A 21,441-nucleotide genomic window follows, 5' to 3' on the forward strand; every position below is an offset into this window, starting at 1 on the left:
CTCAAACTTCTAAAGAAGTATAGCTGCTGTCTTGACTTCTTTATTGCTGCATCGATATGTTGGGACCAGATTAGATCTGCAGAGATCTTGAGACCCAGAAATTTGAAATTGTTCTCTCTCTTCACTTCTGATCCCTCTGAGGACTGGTCTGTGTTCCCTTGTCTTAGCTTTCCTGAAGTCCAAAATCAGCTCTTTCGTCTTGCTGACATTGAGTACAAGATTGTTGCTGCGACACTAACTCCACTGGTTGGTATATCTTTCTCCTATACATTCTCTCATCTCCCTCTAAGATTCTGTCAACAATGGTTGAATCATCAGCAAATTTATAGATGTCATTTGAGCTATGCCTAGCTACACACTCATGGAGGTGCGCTAGTGCTGATCATCAGTGAGGAACAGCTCTTATTTCCAATCTGCAAAAATTGTGGTCATCTAGCTATGAAGTCGAGGATCCAAATGCAGAGGGAAGTACAGAGGCCCAGGTTCTGTAACTTGTTGATTAGGATTGTGGAATGATGGTGTTAAGTGCTGAGCTATAGTCAACAACCAACATCCTGACATGGGTGTTTGTATTGTCCAGGTGATTTAAGGCCATGTGAAAAGCCACTGAGATTGCGTCTGCCATAGACCAATTGTGGTGACTGGCAAATTGCTGTGGGTCCAGGTCCTTGCTGAGGCAGGAGTTCGTTCTAGCCATGACTAACCTCTCGAAGCAGTTCTTCACTGCAGATGTGAGTGCGACTGGGTGATAGTCATTAAGGCAGTTTACACTACTCTTTTTAGGCACTGGTATAATTGTTGCCCGATTGAAGCAGATGGGAACTTCTGGCCATAGCAGTGAGAGACTGAAAATGCCTTTGAATACTGCTACCAGTTGCTTGGCAAAAGTTTTCAGAGCCTTTCTATATGTACTCCACTGGGGCCCACAGCCTTGTGAGCATTCATCCTCCTGAAAGACAACCTGACATCGGTCAGTAAGACAGAGATCACAAGGTCACCAGATGCAGCAGGAATCTTTACAGCTGTAGTTATATTCTCTCTTTTAAAGCAGCAAAGAAAGCACTAAGCTTGTTTGGCAGTGATGTATTGCTGTCATTCATGCATTGGGTTTCACTTTGTAGGAAATAATGTCTTGCACAGCCTGCCAGAGTTGACATGCATCTGATGTCACCTTGCTCGGAATTGTTTTTTCACTCTTTTATAATAGCCCTCTTGAAGTCATACCTGGTTTTCTTGTACAGACCTGGGTCACCAGACATAAATGCCATAGATCTAGCCCTCAGCAGATGACAAACCTTCTGATTCATCCATGGCTTTTGGTCTGGGAATGTACAGCAAGTTTTCGTAGCCACACACTCATCCACAGAGGTTTTAATGAAGTCGGTGACAACTGTAGCATACTCATCCAGTTTCGAAGATGAATCCCTGAATATAGTCCAGTCCACTGATTCAAAGCAGTCCTGTAAGTGCTCCTGTGCTTCCTTTGTCCATACCTTCTCAGTCCTCACTACTGATGCTGTGCTGCAATCTTCAGTCTGCCTAAACCCAGAGAAAGTACAGCCAGATGATCATCCACTCTATCTAGGTCTTCAGTATTCAATAGGTTTCAATGTGATTCTCTCTCTTATATTCTATTTATATTATATTTATATTCTAGTCCTTTTGAAATGAATGCTACCATTGTAGTTACCTTCCTTACCTGCAAGTTAACCTTTAAGGTAGTGGTCACCAACCCACCGATCGCGATCGACTGGTTGATCTTTGAGACTTTCCCAGTAGATTCCAATAAAATGAAAAATAAATACACAAATACAGTTGAGAGATTGTTTCCTGGTTGCGGGATTTTAGTTACGTCCTTTCTGCCCAGTGCGCATGTGTGTAGCTCCCCTGACACACATTACACAGAGTACTTCAGTGGTCCCCAACCACCAGGCCGCGGACCGAAAAGAGTCAGCTGCACCTTTCCTCATTCCCTGTCGTGCCCACTGTTGAACTTGATCGCACATGAGATCATCAGTCGCCTAAATGCAGTGATACCTTTGCGCCTTAAGTAACCGGCTGCCTCACATGGCCGGCAAGAAATGCTGTTGCTACAGGCCTGGATCGCGGACAGATGGGCGCCGCCTCGAAACCTGTTTAGCACACTGAATGTTCGTGGGGAACCCGGTGCTAAAATATTCGCAGACGACCTAATTCGGGCTCAGGGTTTTGTAAGTAGCAGAGCAGCTACCTCACTACGATCTGAAAGTCATCCCTTGAGCTGAACTTTTGTCGGCCGATAGATCCTACAAGGGGGAGCAGGTGCACGCCCTCTCATACTTCTCGCTCGGTCGCTAGCTCTCTCTGGACTGCGACTGCTGCAGCCCCGGCACTGGGACCTCTGGCCCTGACCTTGTCCTCTCACCCCACCCACAACCAGCCGCACCTGGTCAAGGCATCTGGCGGCGGGCGGGAGGCTGTCTAATGAGGCAATGAAGCCCTCAAAACTGCTTCGGCACCTTGAGTCCAAGCACCCTGCACTTAAAGATGAACCCATTGAGTTTATTGAGCAGGATTTTACCCTGAGCAAGCAGGACAGAAGCTAAGTGCTGATAGCCACTATGTGGAATAGACTGGACATAAGGAACCTTCTTCGAGTATTGCTATGTTCCGGTTGTGTTTAACCCGCCCCCACAGTCTTTAATTCAAGATTAAAGATTGTGTAATGTCATCTCCAGTGCACAAGTGTAAAAGGAGAATGAAATAATTGTTAATCCGGACCAGTGCAGCACAAAATAAACACAAAGTACATGATAATAGTAAAAAACCGCAATGAATATAAATAGTAAAATGCCGTTTATACATTGATTGTATGCCTATAACGTGATGCTATGCATAGGAGTGTCTGTACATGAGGTGACTGATAGGAAATGATAAAGTAGTGGTGTTCAGGGGTGTGGAGAGGTAGATAATGAGAGGCGGTGTTGATCAGCCTTAATGCTTGAGGAAAGTAACTGTTTTGGAGTCTGGTGGTCTTGGCGTGGATACTAAGTAGCCTCCTCCCTGATGGGAGTGGGACAAACAGTCCATGAGAGTTTGTGGAATCCTTCATGTTGTTACTGGCCCTTTACCAGCATCTTTCTGTATATATGCCCTTGATGCAGAGGAGGCATGCTGAAGAAGTGCTGTGCTGTCAATTAGCAGCTGTCTTTCACATGAGGCATTGAACACAGGCCTTGCTTGTCTGCTCAGTAAGATTTTTAAAATCTTTTTTATGTATCTATTGACTATTATAGGCTGTTTGTAATGAAATATTTCCTTGGTGCAAAGCTAGCAATTTAATTCATCTCTAGTTTATTTATGTTGTACCAGGAAAAATAATTTATAATCAAGTTCACACCTTTAAAAATTCATAATGGCAAGTAGGATATTAATGATGAAGGATGGAATCCTTTCCTAATTAGTCTGTACAAGAAAGGCTTTTCTGCTGTGGAAATATGTCACATTGTGAGCCAGCCTGAGAGGAATATGCTCTGTTGCACAAACATTTTCCATTTCCCCACATTGGTCACCCTGTAATTTCCTTAGTGACTTTCAGATAGTGGATGATCCATTCTTAAAATATTCCATCTTACTGGCAGTCATTTTCATTAAACCTCAGTAGTTTTAATGCGGACTTGCAACCTGCTGAGTCTCCTGTAGTTTAAGAACCGGAGGGATTAGTTCGTATGGGTTTCGTGAAATGTGGGAAAAAATCTAAGTAGTAGATCCAATTAATCCCTATTTAGGGATATTTTGTGTCAGGCCTGTACCCATAAGGAATTGGATGAAAGCTGGCCAGAACTAATTTTGCGTGGAACGACTATAATACTGGGATAGGAGATTGAAATCCAATTGCTCTGATCTGAATTTCAGTTCAGTTCTCAAATGTAAAAGGACACTGCACTCATCCATTTCTTGGAGGTGGGTGGAGGGAATGTATTTATACTGTTTGCTGACTAATGTAGATCAATAACATATTCAGTCTTCCAAACATAATTAATTGCTTTATTTTTAAGAATCTTGTCATCCTATGTGAGTAAATTTGTGGAAGTAGAGTGAATCTGTTTAAAAGCATCACAGGACAGGGAAATGGATACTGCGTTGAAGGTTAATTTTGTAGAGAACATACAAAGGTTTATTTCTTGGGAAGTAAATGGATCTTAGTTTTGAAAATGTTTTCTTAATAATATCATTACTTGATGTTCTGCCAGCCGTATTTGCATTCTTCCACATTGCAGAGTCTCAAAAATTAGTGTCTAAAACATTACTTTGATCTTAAAAGGCTGTCAGTATTTTAGGGGTTAAGAATGTATCGATTTTCATTGATTGTTATTGCAGTGCAGAGGAAGACGTGCAATTCTTTTAAATGATTCCCCAAGTTCCACGGGTTGACATTTGCAGTAATGTTATATTTTATACAGCATGCAATTGAAAAGGCATTCTTTCTTCCTTCCCATGTGATGGAAATCTGATACGTTTCACTTAGGTGAGGCACTTAAACAAGAGATTAGAATTCCACCAGTTTTGTTTAAGGAGGGACCATTGCAGGAAGTTCCTTATTGTGTGTGTTTGCAGTAAAATGCACGTTCGTTTCAGCTGAAATCAGGAAATTCATAGGTTTTGTTTGCCATACTGTGTGCACAGAAGGACAATTTTCAACAATGACTTGTATTTTTTAACTGATTATATCTTGTGTAAACCCCTCTATTTTTGTATAGTAAATGGTACATTCCTACTCCACGCTGCCCTTATGTTAATGGTGACATCATTCAAACGGTGACTGCCTATTGATTAAATTAAACTGCCTGCTGGAGTGATGTGAAGGTGTGCTTGTGGCTTCAAGAAAGGAAGGAAGAAGGCTAGGAAAGAGCTTCAGTGTGGTGGGTGTGCCCTTCACTCATTCATTTCCTTTGAAATTCAGAGCCGCTGTTTAAACTAATCTGGAGCCTAGTGGACTGGAAGACAGACAATCAAAGAAACATGCTGCTTATCTATGGCTGATGTCGATTTATACCAGTCAACCTGTGCTGCTAGTGCTCGCCGCGTATTTAAAAAGCTACTTGCTGGTTTGTTACAGAAACGGTGGTCAGTCAGCCTTTCTGTAAAGCGTTGTGGTTGGCTGAATGTATAGAATTACTTTCGTCCTTTTTAAACTGCATTTCACCTGAATCTATTACTATCAAATGGAAATACAGAGGGTATCCAACATGTCAGGACCATTATCTGTGGGCTTTTCTGTTCAGATGCCTTACAATTATAATCAGCTGGAAGGAAGATTCAAGCAACTCCAAGGTAAGAGCATTGCTAAGAATCCTGTGAACTCTCACTAGCAGGTGTAATAGGGGTGCCAATAACATTTTTAACCAGTTATATTTAATCTAAAAAGTAATAGATTTTTCTAAAACAACTGCTGACAGGTGCAAAAATTAAGGCGCGCAATAGGTTCCATTTTAAAACCAAAAATAAAAATGAGTAGCTTTTAGTGTTGGAGTTATCAGCTAACGTTATTAAACCTCCCTTGATGTAAGTGTGGTAACAGGACAATTTGGTAGCTGTTCTACTGAGAACAATAGAAGAGAAGAGGGAGTGGTCCCTTTTTTTATTTGATCTCTTGAGTAATTCCTAAATTTTGCTTTCCCATTTAATCTTGCAGGAACTTGGCTGTCTGCTTCAGACTGTGAAAGGGCTGCCTTGTTCTTTAGCAACCCTTTGAAATATTTAGCACTGCTACATAAATTATAAACAGGAGAAGAATGATGACTGAAGCAGTGATAATTGTGTTCCTCACGATTATTCCTTTGAGCTGGAGATGGCTGAAAGGAGGTTTTCATTTCTGTCTTTTTAAAATTTTCTATTATGGAAAATTATTAAACAACATTTTAGCAGCTGACTGTTCAGTTGCTTGTGCAAACTGAAAAGCTAATGCTTTATTAGTTTAAAGAAAAACAAATTTGTGGGCACCGTCTGTTGGCGCCGGAAGCATGGCGACACTTGTGGGCTATCCAGCACAGTCTTTGCTGATTTGATTTGATGCAAATGACATTTCACCGCATGTTTCTAGGTACACGTTCGCAATAAAGCTAATCTTTTAATGCAGACATCATCTGCCCAATTCAAAATGTAAGCATCTTATCAGACCTTTGTGTCTTGGCTGTGAGAGATTGTCAAGTAAACCTTGCTGAGGAGGGAAGTCCCTGGTGTTACCTATAATCTCTAGAAAGTGGGTGGAACTTGTTGAGAATTTCTGTCCCCTTTGGCCAGAGATGAAAAATCATTTAGGGTTCTTATGACTGGTTAAATGTCAGTGGCCAAGTATTTACAGCATGTTGAGAGCAGTGGCTACAGAGAAGATACTTTAAACTAAGTACTACTAAAGTCTAGAAGGAGATATATCAAGATGTTTTTAAAGGTGGCACGGAACTGGTGCAAATTAGTAGCATTTATTCTTTCTGTTATTAAATTTATGCTGCCCATAATGTTTTTTTTACAGTATTGAACTGTTGGAAAGCATTTCAAAGAGGACATTTTGTTCAAATGCTGCTCTGTACCAAGGCCTATCTGATTTATTTCATGGAATGGTTCTCAAAACTCTTTCAAAAAAAAATGACATACATTATCTATAATCTACTCATGCATGCATATGTTGCAGTTGGTGGAATAATGGGAAACGTAATTAATAATAAAATATTTTAAGTGATCAGAGTAATGCATAAATAGAGTCAGAGGTTGCATCCAAAATATATATGCTCCAAAATAGATGCAGAGGAGGAGGAAAAGCTTTAATAATTGGATGTGTCCTTGACATTCTTGATCCAGTTGTTGAAGAAGTAATTAGAATGATAGGGTCAGGAATATGCAATTGACATGAGTGAATTACATTTCCAAGTGTATACCGAGATTAAAAAGCTTTTGTTTGCACAAGTCCAGATAGATCATCCATGTGTAAGTACATCAAAGTAGCACAAAAAGAAAAGAAAAAGAAAATGCAGCGTAATCTGGTGCACTAGATTTGAATTCTATGAAGTAAAAGTGAATTGTGTAGCAATGGCAAGACATTAAAAAAAGGAACTGAGTTACAGATAATGTATATAGATGAGTAGATTGTTTGGGAAGATGAGGAAACTGTAAATGAGTGGAAAGTTGAAGGACAACAAAGATTCAAGCCAGTTAAGTAGCTGTGGTCAAATGGGGTCAATCATCTTGGGTTGTTCAATTTAAAACTAAGAACACTGAGAAAAATTTTATAACATCCTTACTTTTGTTTGTAATACATTGTTTTTACTCCCTACATCTTGGAAGATATGCTGACTTTTTATAGGGTCCAGAGAAGAATAATGAGCACGATCCTCCACAATCGTAGGTTGAATCTTAGCCATTCTTGAGTTTAGATTAATGAATGATGTATTGACTAAGAGAGAACTGATTTAGTCTTTAAAACAATTTGGGAGGGGGTATAAAGGGATAGTAATGCAGCCATATTTTAGTTAGGAAGAATCTATCAGTAAATTCAGAAGCTATATAATGCTAACAGATAGATAGGGTCGGAAAGAAAGCATTTGGCACATTGGCCTTCATAAATCAAAGTACTGAGTATAGGAGTTGGCATATGATGAAGTTGTATGAAATGTGGTGAGGCCTAATTTGGAGTATCGTGTGCAGTTCTAGTCACCTAGCTGCAGGAAAGATAACAGCACGATTGAAAGGGTTTATTGGAAAATTTTCAAGATGTCGCCAGGACTTGAGGACCTGAATTATAGGGAAGGTTGAATAGGCTAGGACTGGAGTGTAGGAGAATGAGGGAGGAATTTGATAGAAGTATACAAAATTGAGGGGTATAGAGAGGGTTAGTGCAAGCAGGCTCTTTCCACTGAGGTTGGATGAGACTAGAATCAGAGGTCATGGGTTAAGGATAAAAGGTGAAATGTTTAAGGGGCACGCAAGGGGGAACTACTTCGTTCAGGGTGGTGAGAAAGTGGAACAAGTTGCCAGTGGAAGTGAAGGATGCAGGTTCAATTTCAGCATTTAAGAGAATTTTGCATAGATACATGGATGGGAGGGACCTGGAGGACCATGGTCTGGATGCAAGACATTATGACTAGGCAGAGTAACAGGATGGGTCAAAGGGCCTGTTTCTGTGCTGTAATGTTCTGACTCTAATAGTACTTTACAGGATGGTGTTGCAAAACTATTAGACTTCAATTCTTTGAGATGATGTAAATACATTTTGAAGAGACTACACGAACTTGGCATCCATCATTTTGTACCTGCGTTTTGAATCAGTTCTTGTCTTTTCAGGATTATCTTTCATGAATTAGAGGGTTTTTTGAGAGATTTTTGAATTTAGCTAGAAATTAAAGATGAAGCAGAAATTGTCATGTGGGAGTCAAGTGCAGTAAAGTGTTACAAAGACCTGATGGGAATTCTTCCATCCTGAAATTATTACTATTTAGTGTAGATTTAAAGTTTAAACATATGTAGTTGTTGAGAATGTGTTGAACCATTGTCAAGTTGTCAGATTTATCGTCTTAAGCACAGTGTGGTGTGATACAGGTGTAATGAAAAGTGCAGCAGAATTGCAGGCACGTAGATTTAGACAACACACAGATTTAGACAATACATAAATCATGTAACTGAAGAAAAAAAGACTGTAAAAGCAAATCTCAGATGTCCATGGCAGTGACAGAGATGATCTGTGAGGTGCCATTGCTGAGGTAGCATTAGGGTTGTGCAGGTTGATTCACAAACCTGATGGTTGTAGCAAAATAAAGTGCATTGATTCGGCTGTAGTTTTGAAGGGATTGCTGAGATGAGAGAGGGAATTAGCTGTAACAAATATTTTGAGAAATGAGCTTTCTTTACATCAGGGCAATGCAAGTTCTGAGGTCTGATCAGGATTTTTCAATATGCATGAATTTTGATAAAAGTAAGTAGCTTTATTTTCATACTCATTGTATGAAAGCATAAAGAAAGAAATTAGGTTATTTTTTCTCTACATAGACTTTTCAGGGCATTAAGTTCCCTGGTAGTAAAAATTGTAACAGCTTTTGAAAGGAAATTAAATGAGTTCATTTTCAATTTGAAAAAGGAAATTAGATGGATGAAGGATACTGCAGGGCAATATCCTTGTACTCTTGAACAAAAACTTGTTGTAGTACATCAAGTAACATTTTTGGTGCATTAATTTTGATCTTAATGGCTCGACCCAGTGCTCTCTGAGACCGATGTACTTATCATATGCACTTCCCCTTTTTTCTTCGGTCTTTTTTCTACAACCTTAATTTTTGTTTACTTATTCTCACTGGTTATCATGTTCTTACTTGCACACACCTCTCTCTAAAGTAAATTACAAAAAGAAGTGATATACTTTATACCTTCATGGCATCCAAAAGTACTTCACAATCAAACATTCCTTTTGCATTTAGTCATTAGGAAGATCAAGTAATTTGCACATTCCAAAATCTGTCAGACAATGAGATATTGGTTGAGCGAGACAAAAATACTGAGAGAATTCCTTTTGTCTGTACAAAGGAATCTTTCATGTGTATTTATGCCAGACCAGGACCCGCTGTGATGTGTTTATCTTAGCTACAATGCTGATTATGCAGGACTTTGTCAGTAAGATATTGGCCTAGAATATGTGCCCAAACTTTGGAGCAGATGCGTCTTTTGCTTCTAGATAATCTTTACTTCAGGGGCAGCACATTATAGTTGGAGTAAGTGGAATGCTATTACAGCGCCAGCCAGCAACCCAGGTTCAGTTCCACAGCTGTCTGTGTACAGTGTATACATTCACCACCCTGACTGCATGGGTTTCCTCCGGCTGCTCCCGTTTCCTGCCACATTCCAAAGATGTTTGGGTCAGTAGGTCAATTAGTCACATGGGTGTAATTGGGCAACATGGGCTCTTAGGCTGGAGGAGCCTAATACTGTGCTGTTATCTCAAAATTATATTTAAAAAAAAGGGTGTTCTCACTGTGTTAAGATGAGTTGAAAACCTATTGTGAGCCTTTACATTGTCAAGTTATAAATGTAATATGCTTCAACTGCATAACAGAAAACAGAGCAGACAAAAAAAGCTATTCAGAAGACTTGAACCAAGAAAAAGATGATTTAATTTCCATTTCAAAAAAATACTGCAGATACTTTACCCAGGAAGAGTTGAACATTTTGTCTATTTTTTTTAATATACATTTATACATTGAATGCATCTTATGTAAGCCAGGGGTCACGAACCTTTTTTGCACCGCGGACTAGTTTAATATTGACAATATTCTTGTGGACCGGCTAGTGGGGGTGTGTTAATCACGACCGGAATATAGGTGATAAGTCAACTATAAGCCACTTATAAATAGCTAATACACTCAATTGCTCAATTTCACTTCTAAAAGGGTTTATCTAACAAATTTAATATTAAACACACAGCGCATAGTTTCCTTGTATGAACATATAAAATTATTGCAACACACCAGTGAGAGGACAAGGTGAGGTCCCCGTCCCAAGGCCGTGGTGGTTGCAGTCCAGAGAGAGCAAATGACCGAGCGAGGAGTGCAACAGGGCGTATGCCCGTTTTCTCTCCCCCCCCCCCCCCCCCCCCCCCGGGGTAGGTCGGTAGGATCTATCGGCTGACAAAAGTTTGGTTCGAGGGATGACTTTCAGTAGATCGCAGCGAGGTAGCTGCTCTGCTACTTATGAAACCCTGAGCCCGAATTAGGTCTTCTGCGAATATTTTAGCACAGGCTTCCACACGAACATTCAGTGTGCTAAACAGATTTAGAGGTGGCGCCCATCTGTCCGCACTCCAGGCCTGTAGCAACGGCACTTTTTGCCGGCTGTGTGAGGCGGCAGGTTACCCGAAGCCAACCAGTGATCCCTGGCGCTAGTGTATCACTGCATTTAGGCAACTGATGACCTCGTGTGCGTTCAAGTTCAAAAGTGAATGTGACGGAATGAGGAAAGGTGTAGCTGACTCATAACGTTTCGATTTGACAAAGCATATCGTTTCCTCGTGGCCCGGTAGCTCATGCTTTGCGGCCCGTACTGGTCCGCAGTCTGGTGGTTGGGGACCACTGATGTAAGATATCAGCTTTGTCAAAGTCTGCATCCCAGTAGCCTGCTGCATTTGAACTGTTTTGAACAATTAATTGTCCTTTGGCCACTCAGGTGTTTGTGAGATTTAAGTTTTGTTTGCAGAGAGTAGACATCTTTTTTGGGTATATTTACTAAGTATTTTAATTAGTAGGGTTGGTGCTGTGTAAGCGATGCTTTTTCTCTCTCCTCCTGATGTAACTGGCCTGTACCCTTATCTTCTGCCTATCACCTAACCAGTCCTCCAGCTTGTTTCCCTCCCTACCTCCCTAACTTTCTCCATTCCAAGCTCCACTGGGCTTTTTTTTATATCAGATTCTATCATCTGCAGCTTTTCATCATTTCTGCCTTTCACATCCAACCAGATCATTCCCTCATCTGGATGTACCCATCACCTGCCAGCTCTTGCTCTACCACTTCCCTCTACCCTTAAGGCAGCTATCCTCCTTTCATTCATTGCAGTCCAAATTAAGGGTCTTAACCCAAAAACATCAACCATTTCCTTCCATAGATGCTACCCCACCACTGAGTTCCTACAGTGGTGGTTTGTGTTGCAAATTATTAACATTAATCATTGAAGATAATGTGGGCACGAAAATGTGGGCTTGGCAGAGGATGGTGCTCGGAGAAGCTGTGCTGGAGGGGATGGTCGGAGGCTCAGAGGTTCGACGGACTCGGAGTCCGCTGCAGTCAGGTCGCTTTCAGTGTGTGCTGCGTCTGTGAGGCTGGGTTCGACGGAGCTTTCACTGTGTGTTGCAACTGCGAGGCTGAGTCGGGCGGCGCCGTGGAAGTCCATAGTATTCCCTTCTACCACCTGCGTGGGATGACGAGTCAAATCGGGACCCTGAGGACTTGTGGAAATTGTGTGGTGGTTTCTTTTGAACTTAAGAGTCTTTTAACATCTTTGGACTATTTTTACTGTGCCTATAGTTTGTTTTTTTTTTATCAGTTATGCTATTGTTTGCACTGTTGTAACTATGTGGTTTTGTGCAGGTCTTGTAGCTTTAGTTTTTGGTCTTGGTGAGTTTGGAGCTCCTTTCTGGGGAATGCGCTAAGATGGTAGCGCGATATTAATACGCAGCAGCCTCTCCAGACTCTGGATTGGGGATTGCCAAATGTTATGTGGATTTTCTGGTGTAGTCTGTTTTGTCATGTGCTTTTGTGATATCATTCTGGAGGAACATTGTCTTGTAGCGGTGTGCTACAAGCAGCGCTAAAATTACGACACGGAGTCGGTAACTGCAGTCGAAGGAAAAAACTTTATTCGAAAACTTCAGCCTCACTTTTAAGCCTCTGTCAACCGGCCCCCCATGGCGAAGAGGCTCCAAAGCTCTGTGCTCGCAAACCCCCGTAGGCTATCTAATTGTGAGTCGGTTCGCATACGCTAGGAAATGAGCCGCCACAGTCTCATCTTTTAACTGCATTGCATTTGTGGTTTCTAAATGACAATAAACTGAATCTGAATCTGAAAAGCACTGGGATTAATATCTAGATCAGGGGTTCCCAACCTTTTTTAATGCCTTGGACCAATACAATTAAACACAGAGTCTGCGGGCCCTGAGTTAGGAATCCCTGATTGAGATAGTCAGAATAAACAAACAGATTAAACTAAATTTGTGTAAAACTTTGTGTTTGAGCACAGTGTGTCAAATGCATCTCTTGAAGGGACACCATTGCATGGAGAAAGTACAAAAGAGTTTTACAAAATAATAACAAAATTGAAAAGCTGCTGTGGCTCTTCAAGAAAACCAAGCCTGATGACTGATCAATTGAGATAAGATCATATAATAGAGAAGCAGAATTTGTCCATTTGGCATATCAACTTTGCTGTGCCATTCCAATGTGTCTGATTTATTAAACCCCCCCCCCCCCCCAAAACTCCTATTCTCCTGCCCTCTCTCCATAATCAGGTTTATTATAGCATAATGTTGTGAAGTTTGATGTTTCGTGGCAGCAGTACAGTGCAAAGCTTATAATATGAAATATAACAGTGTAAAGAGGGCAAAAAATAGTAAGGTAGTATTTATGGACAGTTCACAAGTCTGTGAGCGGAGGGGAAGAAGCTGTTCTTAAAACATTGAGCATATTATTTTCAGGCATCTATACCTCCTCCCTGATGGTAATAATGAGATCAGTGCATGTCCTAAATTGATGTCACCTTCTTGAGGCTCCATCTTCTGAAGATGTCCTCAGAGGCAGGGAGACTAGTGCCCTGGATGGAGCTGGTTGAGTCTACGACCCTCTGCAGCTTTTTTGATCCTGTGCATTGGTGCAGGCGGCAGTGTAACAAATCAGAATGCTGTCCAGGATAATAGATTCTTTGGTAATAGAGTCTAGCATGCTTCTTCATCCTTGCTAATCAAGAACCTAGCAACTTTCACTTTAAATATATTCAATGACTTGGCCTCTACAGCTGATTGTGGCAGTAAATTCCACAGATTCATATGCATGTTAAAGAAATTCCTCCTGATGCCCTTTTATTCTGAGATTGTGCCGTCTGGTCATAAACTCTCCCGCAAGTGGAAGCATTTTCTCTGTTTTCACTCTTTCCAGGACATTAAATATTCTGTATGTTTTAATGAGATTTCCCCACCATCCCACCCCTTTATCTTTCTAAATTCCTGTGAGTATAGGCCGAGAGCCATCAAGTACTTTTCGTACACTTACACTCTCATTCCTGGTTCATCCTCAGAAATCTCTGGATCCTCTCTAGATATATCTTCAGATATGAGGCTCAAAGCTGCATGCGATGCTCCAAAATATGTTCTGGCTAATCTTTCTAAAGTCTCAGCATTGCATCTTGGCTTTGGAAATGAATACCAACATTGCATTTACAACTGACTAAACCTGCAAATTAACCCTTATGGAATCCTGCACTGGGACTCCCAAGTCCCTTTATACCTCTACTTTCTGAATTTGTTCCCCACTTAGAAGATAGTCTGTGCTTTCATTCCTTTACCAAAGTGCATGACTTTACAATTCCCTACACTATATTCCATCTACCACTTCTTTGCCCATTCTTCCAATTTGTCTAAGTCCTTCTGCAGATTCCCTGCTTCCTCAACCCAAGCTGCCCCTTCACCCTATTTTTTTTTAATCATCTGAAAATATGGCCACAAAGCCATCAATTCTGTCTTCCGGATTGTTAACATAACATGAAATTTGAATAATAGTGGACTAACACTGACAGTGAGGTACCCGTTGTTACCAGCAGCCAACCAGTAGTGATCTCCTCTTCCCTTCAACTAACTTTCCATTCTGCCAGTCAGCTAATCTTCTATCCATGCTAATACCTTTCCTGTAATACCATGGGATCTTACCTTGTTAAGCAAGTGTGACACCTTGTTGAAGGCCTTCTGAAAATCCAAATAAACATCTACTGTTACTCCTTTGGCTGTCTTGCTTGTTATTGCCTCAAAGAATTCCAAATAATTCGGCAAGTAAGATCTCCCCTTGAGGAAACCATGCTTGACAACTATTTGATCATATACCTCCAAGTAACCTGAACCCTTGTGCTTAATAATCAATTCTGAAATCTCACCAACCACCAAAGTCAAGCTCAGTGGCCTATAATTCCTGTCTTTTGCCTCCCTCCCTCCCTTCTTGAAGAATGGTGAGGCATTTGCAGTTTTCCAGTCCACCAGAACCTTTCCTGCTTCTTGTGATCTTTGAAAAACATCTAATCATGCCTTCAGCAACTCTTTCAGAATCTTGATGTGTCGTCCGTCTGTACCAGGTGACTAATCCTCTTTCAGATCTTTCAGATTCCCAGCACTTTCTCCTTAATAATAGCTCTTACACTCAGTTCTGACTCTCACAAATTTCTGTAATGTTGCTGTTGTCTTCTACAGTGAAAACTGATGTAAGATAATTATTCAGCTCACCTGCCATTTCTATCTTCCCTCCTCCACCCCAATTACTACTTCAGTCACATTTTCTGGTGGTCTAATATCCACTGCTTGAGGTATCCAAGAAAACTTTTAGTATCCTCTTTTATACTGTTAGCTACCTTACCATCATATTTCTTTCTCCCCTTGTATTGCTTGTTTAGTTGCCTTCTGTTGGTTTTTTCAAAGCTTCTTAATCCTCTAGCTTTCCAAGAGATTTTGGTGTGTTATATGTCTTCTCATTTGTTTTTATGCTGTCTTTGAAAGCCATGGTTGCCTTATCCTCCATTTAGAAAGCTGTTTCTTTGGATGAACTGATCCTACATCTTCTGAATTGCTCACAGGAACTCCAACTATTTCTGCTGCAATGTTATCCCTGCTAGTCTCTTCCAATCAACATTGGGCAGTTTTTCCTCATTCCTCTGCAGTTACCTTTACTCAACTGTAATAATAATACAGCAGATTTTAGCTTCTCTGTCTTGTACTGCAGGATGAAGTTGTTATCATATATTAGCTCTTGTACGCCCTCTCATCTCCACCTGAGATTCTACCAACAATGGTTGTATCGTTAGCACATTTCTAGATGGTATTTGAGCTATGCCTTGCCACTCAGTCATGGGTATAGAGTGCAGAGCGGTGGGCTAAGCACACACCCCTGGGATGCTCCAGTGCTGATCGTCAGTGAGGAGGAGATGTTGTCACCAATCATCACAGATTGTGGTCTTCTGGTTAGGTAGCCGTGGATTCAATTGCAGAGGGAGATACAAGGGCCCAAGTTCTGTAACTTCTCAGTCAGGTGATGGTGTTAAAGCTGAGCTATAGTCGATGAACAGCATTCAGACATAGGTGTTAAGTAGCAATTACTCTATTGACATGAGGAAATCTGTGTGCAGAAACTATTATTCCATGTCGGATCTGGTACTGCAGTGATTTGAATGGACAGTGAAAATTTAAAAACTCCAGAAGCTGGAAATCTGAAATAAAGCAGGGCATCAAAAAGGCAATGTTCTATGAAATGCAAGTAGAGCTAACTTTCAAGGGCAGAGACGATTTCTTATTTTTAATCATTTACATTTTGTAATGTCTTTTAAGTGTTTGCTTGTCATATCTTACTCTTCAACCAATTCTCTATTCTGTGTTAATTTATTACGGGCAACTGGATGAGCTCCTGTTTTTCTGCAACAGCATTCAGCTGGCACCTTTTCAAATATCCAGATATACTGCATTTCATCTATTTTGCTTGTTACATAATTAAAGAACAAAAAAAGTTTAAAACCCTATTTGCTTTCCTTAAACTGCTTTAGTGTTATCATGTTATGATTTTCTGAACTTCTCTGCTGTTACTTGCTAACAATTGTTCTGAGGTACATGTGTAATTCCTTGTGTTCTTCTGCCCACTTAGAGTACCAATGTTATATCGGCAATCTTCCAAACTACTGAATTGCTGTAAAAAGCTAGAATATTTTGAAAATTCCACACTAAATGCATCTACTCCTGAAACCTTTAGTGTAGGTAATCAGATCCAGTTTTTTCCCAGGCCAAAATTCCTTATTTATTTCTGCAAATTGATGTTAATTAATATTTTTCATTTTTATTAGACAGTTGGTTTCCTAGCATCTTTGGAATGTTTATTCCAGGTTTCACTGTGATTGCAAGCTTAATCACTGACCCATTTCCTTATTCCACATCATGGCTTCTGCAGTTAGTGCCTGAAGGGTCCCTTGTTTATTCTCACTGCTGATAATTCACTGTTGGCAATTATATGTTGTTTGGGAACTGTACAAAAGAAAATGCAAGAAGTGAGCATAAGCTTCATTTTGCATGAACTTGCCCACAATAGAAGAGCTGTTGATGAATAATTGGCTACATCTCAAGTAAATCCATCTGCATTTTACCATTTAACTGCATCTGCGGTTAGCTGGATTAGCAATGTCACCACACCACGTGAGCATCCACCTGAAGCATAATGATGCTAACAAGTTTTGAACAGTTTTCTAAAATTTTCTTTAAAAAAATGAGTGGATTTTTTAATTGTAAAGAGTCACTGAGTTAAGGAGATTAAGTTTGTAAATAAAATATCTTTGCAATGGAAAATTTTGGTTGTATTATCAGGAATTGAATTAATACAAGTATTCAGAACACAAACAAAATACTGGAGGAACTCAGCAGGTCAGGCAGCATCAGTGAATAAATAGTCGTCATTTTGGGCCAGGACACTTTTTCAGGGTCTAGGCTTGAAATGGCGACTGTTTATTCATTTTCGTAGATGCAGCCTGAGCTGCTGAGTTCATCCAGCATTTTGTGTGTGTGAGTGTGTTGCTTTAGATTGCCAGCATCTGCAGACTTTCTCTAGTATTTAGCAAGCTCACATTTTTAAGATAAAAGTAATACGAAGTCCAATAGTAGGGGATTATTTTAGATTTCTGTTGGAGCTTTTGCAGTTTGATACTTGGTCAACACAAAATTTAGTAATATGCTTAGCAGTTTCTAAATCAAACTGAGCTAGGGCAATGTAGCTTACCAAATACATCATAGTATTGTTCCCTGTTATTTCTTCAGCTACTACATTAGGAGTTAACCTAAGGGAGTTCTTAGAGTAGAATGAAGCAAATCCCAAAGCCATAAATGAGACTGGGTAATCAATGGTTAGCAGTGTCCTATAATACTGCATTCTTGAATATCTGAAGTATCAGACTACTTATCACGTAGGAATAGATTGAACTTGATTCCAAGTTTCCATTATCCATTTCCAGGTATGGTTTTCATTTTGGTTAATGTTTAATGGGATTGGACTGGGAGAGAAGCCCTTTCTAAACCTTTAAGCTACACAAGACTATGAGAATATTTTAACATGAGCAGATAGAAAAGGTATCTTGGTGAAAAAACATGACAACAAATACATTCCCTGAAGCAATAAATACTCTGTGTCTGGAATTTTAAAAGTGGTGGCTACAGAAACAATAAATGTTTTGGTAGAGGCTTTTCAAAATTCCTTGCATTTTTATGGCAGTCCCAGAGGATTGAAAGATTTCAAATGTAACATCAATGTCATAGAAACATAGAAAACCTACAGCACAATACAGACCCTTTGGCCCACAATGCTGTGCCGAACATGTACTTACTTCAGAAATTACCTTGGGTTACCCATAGCCCTCTATTTTTCTAAGCTCCATGTACCTATCCAGGAGCCTCTTAAAAGACCCCATCGCATCCGCCTCCACCAGCGTCGCCTGCAGCCCTTTCCATGCACTCACCACGTTCTGCGTTTTTAAAAAAAAGCTTACCTGACATCACCTCTGTACCTAATGTTCAAGAAGGTTCAAAAATTATTAAACTTCAATCAGAGGTTTATAACATTGCCAAAAAGAATTATGAGCACAAGTGTCAGGGGAACATACAAAAACAGCAAATGATTTTGAAAAATTAATAAAAAGGAAAGCAGAAATGGAAATTAAGGAATATCAAAACAGATCATAAAAAACGGAGTTTTGTAAATTGAAGAGAAAGGTGGAAAAATAAACTAGGGTCCATTATGGACACTGACAGGAGAAGCTATAATGCAGAGTAAGACAGTAGCTGAGACACTAAATGGATATTTAATGGTATTTATTAGTAATCTCTATGCTAAGCTGCTGTTTATTGATTACAGCACTCAACCTCATCATACAGTCAGTACTAATTAACAAGCTCCAAAACCTGGGCCCCCGTACCTCTTCCTGGAACTGCATCTTTGATTTCCTCATCAGGAGATCATTGTTAGCACAGTGCAGATTGGAAATAACATTTCCTCCTCGCTAGCAACTAATGCACCTCAAGGATGTTTGCTTAGCCTCCTGTTCTCCTCTGCTTGGCATTCAATGCTATCATCCCCTCAAAACTAGTCAATAAGATTCAAGACTTTGGGCTCATTAGCTCCTTGTGCAACTGGATCCTCGATTTCCTCACTTACGGACCTCAGTCAGGTCAGATTGGCAAAAACATCTCCAAATTCTCCAGCACAGCACCCCAGGCTGTATAGTTAGCCCTTTGCACTATTCACTTTTTACTTATGACTGTGAGGCTAAGCACTGCTCCAATGCCGTATTCAAGTTGTTGACTGTCATTGGCCAAATCAAATGGTAACAAATCAGCATATGGGAGAGCAATTGGCTGAGTGGTGCCACATCAACAATCGCTCACACAATGTCAGCAAGACCCTGAAACTGGGGATCCAGCCTGTCCTCATCAGGGGATCAGAGGTAGAGTGGGTCAGCAACTTTAAATTCCTCGGTATTATCATTTCAAAGGATCCATTCTGGGTCCAGCATGTAATTGTCAATACAAAAAAAGCACAGCAGCATCTCTACTATTTTGGACATTTGTGAAGATTTAGTATTGCATCTAAAACTTTGATGAACTTTGTGTGGTGGAAAGTGTATTGACTTATTGTATCACAGCCTCGTGGGGAAACATGAATGTCCTTGAAGGGAAAACTGCAAAAAGTAATGGATGCAGCCCAGTCCATCATGATTAAAGCCTTCCACAACACTGTGCACATCTACACGTAGTGCTGTCAAGAAGTGCTGGCAAGAAGGGAGCATCCATCATTAAGTAACCCCACCATCCAGGTCACGCTCTCTCTCTCAAACCACTGCCATCAGCAAGAAGATAGAGGAGCCTCAAGACTCACACCACCAGTTCAGGAACATTTATTATCCCTCAACCATCAGCTTCTTGAACCAGTGGGAACAACTTCACTCACCGCATCACTGAACTGTTCCCAAATCTTGTGGACTCACCTGCAAGTACTCTTCCCCTCATGTTCTCAATAGTTATTGCTTATTTATTTTGTTTTTTTGCATTTGCACAATTTGTTGTCTTTTGCACATTGGCTGTTTGTCTGCCCTGTTGAGTGCAGTCTTTCATTGTGCTTCTTGTATTTACTGCTTACTCCCACAAGAAAATGAATCTCGGAGTTGTATGTGGTGATATATATGTACTTGGATAGTAAACTTACTTTGAACTTTATGTACCCACAACTCAAATTTATAAATCTATAAATTTGCTAATGACACAACTCAGATAGTGACGAGGAGGCATACAAGAGGGAGATAGATCAGCTGCTTGAGTGGTGTCGCAACAGCAATCTTGCACTCAGCATCAGTAAGACCAGGGAATTGATTGTGGACTTCAGGAAGGTGAAGTCAAGGGAACACACACCAGTCCTCATTGAAGGATCAGAAGTGAAAAGGGTGAGCAGTTTAAAGTTTTTGAGTGTCAACATCTTGGAGGATTTACGCTGGCCTAACATGTCCTCTTCTCTTCGCTGCTATCAAGGAAGAGGTACCAAAGCTTGAAGACACACACTCTATGTTTCAGGAGCAGCTTCTTCCCCTTTGCCATCAGATCTCTGAATAGACAATGAATCCATGAACACTATCTCACTTTTGCTCTCTTCTTGCTCTACTTATTTAATTTTATATACGTACACTTATTGTAGTATAGTTTTTATTGTTGTGTATTGCAATATCCTGTTGCCACAAACCAGCAAAATGCATGACATATGCCAGTGATACTAATTCTGATTCTGATAGCCATCCAGTGAGCTGCAGTAGTCTCTACATCGCAGGTAACCAGAGGAATTGCTGACTCCAGACCAGACTCATGCCCTAACAACTATGACTGCAGAAAATAAAAACTGCAGAGTTGTGGAAGACTCCCTCCACCCCAGGTATTCTATCTTCTCCCCCCTCCCGTCATGTAGAAGATATAACAGGCTGAAAGCATGTACCACCATGCTCAAGAACAGCTTCTGTCCTACTGATTATAAGATGATCGTACAATAAGATGGACTCTTGACTTCGTTACCCTACTGTCTACCTGCACTGTATTTTCTCTGTAACACTCCATTCTGCACTCTGTTGCTGTTTTCCTCTTTAGTACCTCAATGCACTGCAGTAATGAATTGATCTGTGCGAACAGTATGCAAGACAAGCTTTTCACTGTATCTCAGTACATGCAGCAATAATAAACCAGTTTACCTGTTATCACATCCACTACAGCTAACTGGCCCAATAACACTCTGAAACCAAATTTGTGAGTGGTTTTTGAAGTTATTTCCACAAATTTGAACATATTGTCTTAAATATAGGTTAGACCATAAGACATAGGCCATTCAGTCTATCGAGTCTGCTCTGCTCTGCTGATCCCAGATTCCACTCAACACCATACACCTGCCTTCTTGCCGTATTCTTTGATGTCCTGATTGATCACGAAACAATCAACTTCTGCCTTAAATATACACATGGACTTGCGTCTACTGTAGTCTGTGACTGAGCATTCCACAGATTTACAATTCTGGCCAAAAAGGTTCTTCCATACCTCTGTTCTAAAAGGTCACCCCTCAATTTTGAGGCTGTGCAGTCTAGTTCTAGATACCCCCATCACAGGAAACATCCTCTCCACATCC

General features: G+C 40.5%; 1 protein-coding gene across 3 annotated transcripts in view; it reads left to right on the top strand.

Annotated features, from left to right (window-relative positions):
- sptbn1 (spectrin, beta, non-erythrocytic 1) overlaps positions 1 to 21,441 on the top strand; it is a 258,196-nt gene that overhangs the window by 103,308 nt on the left and 133,447 nt on the right. Inside the window, exon 1 of one of the 3 annotated variants that reach the window (XM_059985943.1) lies at positions 4,885 to 4,901. The exons of 1 other annotated variant lie outside the window; for it this stretch is intronic. Coding sequence is in view for 1 of the 2 variants with exons in the window: in XM_059985942.1 (XP_059841925.1) it covers positions 5,205 to 5,313 (109 nt within the window). In the remaining variant the exon portion in view is untranslated. Of the gene's footprint in view, positions 1 to 4,884; positions 4,902 to 4,936; positions 5,314 to 21,441 lie in introns of those variants that run through there. One more of the 3 variants, XM_059985942.1, reaches the window with a different exon arrangement.

The sequence above is a fragment of the Hypanus sabinus genome, chromosome 12 (assembly GCF_030144855.1).
Source record: "Hypanus sabinus isolate sHypSab1 chromosome 12, sHypSab1.hap1, whole genome shotgun sequence".
In the NCBI taxonomy this organism is placed as follows: domain Eukaryota; kingdom Metazoa; phylum Chordata; class Chondrichthyes; order Myliobatiformes; family Dasyatidae; genus Hypanus; species Hypanus sabinus.